The following is a 6,744-nucleotide window of genomic DNA, read 5'->3' as shown; positions in this document are numbered from 1 at the left end:
CTTAAATGTTTAAATGTTTGTGCCTTGTACAAGCTCTATTCCAATCTTGGTACCGAAAGTATTATAAGGTACCAAGATCTCAGTGATATTAGAGATCCTTGACACTGAAGGTATGGTAAGGTGGTCAGGACCCAATTCAACTCTGCGTGAACGTATGACTATATTATCGACATTGATGAGATCCAACAAAAGAGTTCTCTCTCAACTAAGGTTATTAGAGATTGGGCAAAACGGTTCTCCCACATGTTTAGGTAGTGGAGTACTGGAATTCTTCAGAATGATGTTAATTAGTTTTATTATAGGGTTTTACATGATGTATTTTACGATTTCAGTTCCATTTCCAGAACCCTAATTATGATTTTATAAATATTTTCCTTGATACGCATGTTTATGTTATTTATGATTTAAAGTATGCTTTACATAAGATAGTCACTCACTAGGCTTTCCAACTCACTTTTTTTTTAAAAAAAAATTCCTCCCAAGTAGCGGTCGATGTCCAGAAACCTAGTGTTTTGCCAATTAGTCACTTCTCAGACCCACAAAGAGTGGAAGTTAGGTGGCTCATTATGTTCTATTATTTAGTTTTATGTCCATGTCAGAAGAAATAAGGGAGAGTTGTGTTAAACAGATGTTATATATGAGTTTGGCTTCTAAAAACAGTTATGTATGTTCATTCTAAAAACAGTTATGTATGTTCATCTTGATATTTCTTATTAGTAGTAATTATATTCTTTAAGCTGTTGTTGAAACTATGTGTTAAGTCCTAGAGAATTATAAACTGTTAATTAGGTTTAACAAGTGCTAAGGATACAGGTTTTCAGGAGTATGTTAGGCAGTATTTGTCATAAGAGGGTTGACAATTACTGTCTTCACATCTCTTCTCGAATTAAGAGGGTAATCTGGGGAAGGGTGTGACAGGTTAGAAATTCAATTCCTATCTTTTCCTAATCTTACTCTATGTGGGTCCATGCAAGTACATCATATCAACATATTTTGAAATGATTAAAATCACTTTCATCACATTTAAAATCACTCCAAAACATACTTTTAATCACTCGAAATGAAAACTAAATTTTTAATTTTACACTTTTAAATGCCTATTTGTTAGTATAACCCCTCTCTTAATTGATTTTAAATGATTAAAAATATTTCTCTAGTGATTTGAAAATGACAAAAAATGATCATAACCATTCTAGAATCACTTAAAGATATGTCATAACTCAATTCTTTTTGTTAGTATAACAAATGTGAGAATGAAGATTTGAATCTCTTTGACTTAGAGTGTGAATGAGTATATATTAACTATCACTGTACTATGCTTATATGTTCATAATATAGCCCAACTAGATAAAAATATATGTTCTTGATTAAACTCATGCCTTGATTGGTACCATTTTGTTTTTTAAAATTAAGCTTGTAAACACTATTCTAACTCATGAATTTTTATGTTATTTTTTTAATAAATAAAACAAATCTCAAAAGCTAAAAAAAAAAATAGTTTCAAAATTTTGTTTTTATTTTTAGAATTTAAATAAGACTTTAGGTATTTCTTTAATAAAGATGAAAATTATAATTGAAAAATTAAGGAAAACACAAGCATAAATTTTAAAGATAGAAAAATAAAAACAAAATCATTACAAAATAGAGTTCAAATAATTATACTTGTAACATATAAAACATATCTAAATTGATCAATACTTAAGTGTAGTCTAGGCGTACAAATTTTGATTTATAATATATCGTATAGACATAGCAAAATTCCACACTCTCTAATTCTAATGAAAAAATTAGACATGTGTCAATTTTTATTTCCATACCGGTCTAAATAGCTGAATAATGAGTTTACATGGCTAAAATATAGCATTTCATCTTCAGAATGGTTTACCCACTCCCACTCCCACCATTATCGAACTTGAACAAGGGCGGTCAAATCCCCTACCTTTCTCTGATTTTTTCCCCTTATCTCCATCCTCCAACTCTTCCATCCCTTCATTTCCACCATTTTAACCTAACCCGTCTTCTTCGCCGCCGTACCCATCATTTTCCTCTGCCTTCTTTCCCTTTACTCATTCCATCGCCTTCCTTTAGTTTGATTGGGACCAAACTCCAGGTTTGTTTTTTTGTTTGTTTGCTTTTTCAATTTCTTTATCTTTACCCCTCTCTTAATTCAATCTGCTGAACGTTGATTAACAAACTTTTTGTTAATAAAAAATAGAAAGAAAAAAGATATAGTACTTTATAGTGTCAAACTGATTCAAAGCAACATAACTTTCAACTTTCAATCTTAATAATTACACTTGGAAGTTTCTCTGATGCCAATTGAAGCAGTTAGTCTAATGACTTTGAGCAACAAACAACAGTGAACTCAACGAACAGAGGAAAACTGAGATGTGATGGAGTGTATGATCATCATTTACATTTCAACATTTCTATTTGGGTGTCTTCTTTTTTGTGTCATCAAGCTATTTTTCAAACTATGGTGGATTCCCATGAGTATTCAGAGGTTCATGAGGTCACAAGGGATTCGAGGTCCTTCTTATAAGTTCATCCAAGGCAATACCAGTGATGTTTATATCAAAAGAATGCACGCCATGGCTACACCCATGGACCTTTCCCATAACATTCTCCCCAGAGTTATGCCTAGTATTTACTCTTGGCTCAGCCTTTACGGTATGAAACTGTCTTGATTTTTTCACTTATTTATGATTATGGACCCAAGGTTTGGAGATGTGTTATATATAAACCCTTTAATCCTATTGGCGTCTCTATAATCTTTATTATCTAATATTTCTCTCAAATAATATCTAATATTCTTTTCAAATAATAAAATTGTTCTCTCCCTCTATCTGTAGACGCAGCATAAATCTTTGTGCTGAAGTTTACTGCTTATGCTTTTCTCACTTTCTTTGCTTGTTGGTTTCATAACATGAACTCACAAGTTTGGTTCCTGAACTTTTAGAGCTATGCTTCTTAGAATAGATTCTTGAATTTTAAATAATGTTTTAATGGGTCTCTTTAACCAGTACTTTAGAGTCTAATGTCTTGCAAACCAAATACTTATTAAACACCAAATTGAAATTTCTGAGGCTTAGACTTGATTGTTGTCTGAATGTATTAAAAAATGTTAAAGGGATCTATTAAACACAACTTTGGAAGTTTATGAAGTAGCTTGTAATTGAACGGCTTCCTTTTCAACTAGATGTCTCCTTTTATCTGTGTGAGTGTCTGGAATTGTGCAAACAGGGAGGAACAATCTTCAGTGGTTTGGATTTGATGCTCAGTTGATCATTACAGACCCTGAGATGATCAAGGAGGTGCTCCATGATCGACAAAAGAACTTCCCAAAAGCAAAACTCCAAGGCCACATCCATAGAATTTTTGGAAATGGACTTGTCACAGCAGAGGGTGAAAGATGGGCTAAGTCCAGGAAAATAGCTAACTTTGCTTTCCATGGAGACAGCCTCAAAGTAATTAACTCCATGCTGGATTTTAGTTTCAAAGTTTTGGTGAATTTTATGTTGAGATTTGATTGAACTGTACGAGATTATTGGGACTGTACTGCAGAACATGATCCCAACCATGATTGAGTGTGGTGATAAGATGATTGAAGGATGGAAGAATTATGAAGGGAAAGAATTGGATGTGTTCAAAGAATTCAAAGTATACACTTTGGATGTCATTTCTCATACTGCTTTTGGGAGTAGTTACCAACAAGGAAAGGATATCTTCCACATACTACAAGAGCTTTGCGAGCTATCAATCAGAAATGGATACAAAATTAAGCTACCTGTAATTAGGTAGTTTAGCCTCTCATTTGATAGCCATTTGATTTTTTGTTTTTGAAAATTAAACTTACAAGTTTGTTGACTGGGAATTCAAATGTTTAAGATGAAAACTATGGTAAGAATATTGAGAAGAAACAATCATAAATTTAAAAAACAAAGTTGTTATCAAATGGGGGCCTGGTTTTTGTTAGTTGAGTTCCTAAATTACTTGATGAAAGCTGATGTAATGTTAATAGAAATGAAACTAATGGTTGAAACGTCTTGAAACTGTTATCTGACACTCCGAATGACTAGGTGGCAGGTCTCGCTAATAATAAAACTGCTCTCTCCCTCTACTTGTAAACGTAGCTAACACATTATTAGTAGACCACATAAGTTTCTTAGTCGTTCTTTATTGTCCACGTTTTTTGTTTGTCGATTTTGTTCCTGTCATTACATTGATTTTGGTTTGTTTGCAGTAAGATTTTGAAATCCAAAGATGATTATGAAGGAAAAAGGCTTGAAAAGAGAATGAAAGATTGCTTCATGGAAATCATCAAAGCCAGAGAAGAGAAGTTGAGGAATGGTGAAGCAGAAGGGTATGGGAATGATTTTCTGGGATTGTTAATAAAGGCAAAGAATGACCCTGAAACATCACAGAGCATTTCTGTGGAAGATATCGTGGATGAATGCAAGACATTTTACTTTGCTGGACATGAGACCACCAATGTTTTGCTGACTTGGACTATGTTTCTTCTGGCATTGCATAAAGAATGGCAAGAGGAAGCAAGAAATGAAGTGTTCAAGGTGTTTGGAGACAAGAATCCAACATTGGAAGGCCTTCCAAAATTAAGAACGGTAAGATTTAACGAAGTACAGATCGATATTGAAACCTAGGATATCTTGATTTGATATCATGTAAATAATTATAGGATGTGTGTGTGTGTTTTCTTTTTTACAATGGACAGATGATGATCATCATCAATGAATGTCTGAGGCTATATCCACCGGCAATGTCAGTAGCACGACGAGTAGAGAAGGAAGTGAGACTAGGAAGCATGGTGGTTCCAACGACGATTATGCTTACAATTCCAACAGTAGCAGTTCATCATGACACGGCGTTTTGGGGAGAAGACGCACATGAATTCAAACCAGAAAGATTTTCAGAAGGGGTGGGGAAAGCGACCGAAAGCAACTTGGCTGCGTATATCCCATTTGGATTGGGGCCTCGAAGTTGCGTGGGGATGAACTTTGCAATGAATGAGGCCAAAATTGCAATGTCAATGATTCTACAAAGATACTCCTTTAGCCTGTCGCCGGCCTATGCACACATGCCGGTTCAGTTGTTAACTATTTGCCCCCAGAATGGAGTTCAAGTGATACTAAACTCAATAACAGATCACAAAGTCTGAAATGAACATTGTTTGGGTGTTAATAAGAAACAAGATGTTTGTATTCGTACTCTAAATTTGGACATTGGTATCTGAAAATCACTTGTTTAGTTAATTTTAGGTAGCTTCAAATTATAGTTACGTTATCTCAAAAAAGATGGTTTTCTACAAAGACGTGGTTGTCTAGAAGAAGGATACTAAACATTACTATTGTAATGATCGGTTGGATCTTTCACCACTGTAATTATTGAGGAAAAAATGTCAAGTTGTAATCAAAATTCAAAAAGTATAAACTTGTTTTAATGCATAAATTAGTGAGCCGCATGGTTTGAAATTAAACTCGCAAGGTACTCAAAATAAAAAATAAGAAGAAATTAAACTTGCACAACAGGGAAAGTAATCTCACAATTTTCTATACATTTGTTCATATTCTTATTCTACAGATTATAAATGCATACCATTGTTCAAAAATGTCAAACATTCGTACATTCAAATAGAAGTGAACACCATACGAGCAAATAAAAACTGATGAAATAAACATAGTTCAATTGACATAAAATCTTATAGTACTATCGATCTTGAGATTAGAGACTTGATTCGATCAATTAGATGCTTGATCTTCCCCAACACAAATATTACCAAAAAGAAATACAACCAACCCAAAAATAACCAATCAAACTAAAAATAATTAACAAATGTACCATCAATATAATATTTTTTGTTAATTGTAAATTCAAACATAACTTAATAATTATGATATTTATATTCTTAAAATTAAAAAAGAATAAAATTGTGATTTGAGCAATGACGCTTGAAATGCATGTTCCTTCCCAAAGTTACATGTTTGACTATATCTATATGTATTAGAAGAAAAAAAATAAAATAAGTTAAAATATCATTTTGATCCTTATACTTTAAAGTTTGTATATTTATAGTTCCTATATTTTTACTAAACCGTAAATTTAATTCCCAATCTAGTTTATGGTTGATTTTGAAGTTATCTAAGATTTTTTAAAGTAATAAATCCAGAGAAAGAAATGAAATTTTAACCACAAAATAAAAAGTCAAACATATAACTTTGGAGCTAAGTTCTTTGATATGAATATGAAATTTAATTTTCCATGTTTATGTTTTGTAATATTTAATAAATCAATAGTTGCAACGTGCCATTGACCAATGTTCCCCAAAAGAACCGGAATGATCCTCACATTGACAATCACAAAAATAAATAAATAATTAATTGGAAAAAACATGTTTTTAAGGAACAAAAGCAACATGATATTATATATAAATAATTAATATACAGTTATCAAACAAGATATTGAACAAAACTTTAAAAGGCTAAATATATACAAACTAATAAAATTTGTTAAATAATTAATATACAAATATTAATCCATATATATTAACTAACTTAATATATATGAAGGTTAAACTATATGTTATATCACATATCACATATAACCTATAGATTATGTTATATCACATACAATATAATTTATTGTTTATTATTCTCTCATATAACCTAGAGTATTAGTATGAATCATATTCATATTAATTTTAATCTTTAGTTTTTATATGTATCACAT

The 6,744-nt window shown here is 31.8% G+C and overlaps 1 protein-coding gene across 2 annotated transcripts; it reads left to right on the top strand.

The window, feature by feature from the left end:
• The first annotated feature begins 1,842 nt into the window (after positions 1-1,842).
• Positions 1,843-5,441, top strand: LOC120081686 (cytochrome P450 CYP749A22-like). 2 transcript variants are annotated; one of them, XM_039036772.1, is made up of 6 exons: positions 1,843-2,110; positions 2,361-2,670; positions 3,244-3,467; positions 3,565-3,797; positions 4,244-4,622; positions 4,733-5,441. In XM_039036772.1, exons 2-6 carry the CDS (start codon positions 2,394-2,396, stop codon positions 5,174-5,176), a joined length of 1,557 nt encoding a protein of 518 aa, XP_038892700.1. In that variant the 5' UTR covers positions 1,843-2,110; positions 2,361-2,393; the 3' UTR covers positions 5,177-5,441. The 2 variants fall into 2 exon arrangements, with proteins under 2 accessions (XP_038892700.1, XP_038892699.1); XM_039036771.1 differs by having other exon boundaries at positions 1,844-2,110; positions 2,329-2,670.
• The last annotated feature ends 1,303 nt before the right edge of the window (positions 5,442-6,744 follow it).

Source organism: Benincasa hispida, chromosome 7, assembly GCF_009727055.1.
Source record: "Benincasa hispida cultivar B227 chromosome 7, ASM972705v1, whole genome shotgun sequence".
Classification (NCBI taxonomy): Eukaryota; Viridiplantae; Streptophyta; class Magnoliopsida; order Cucurbitales; family Cucurbitaceae; genus Benincasa; species Benincasa hispida.
The sequence above is the reverse complement of the archived record's forward strand: the minus strand, read 5'-3'. Positions and strand labels throughout refer to the sequence as shown.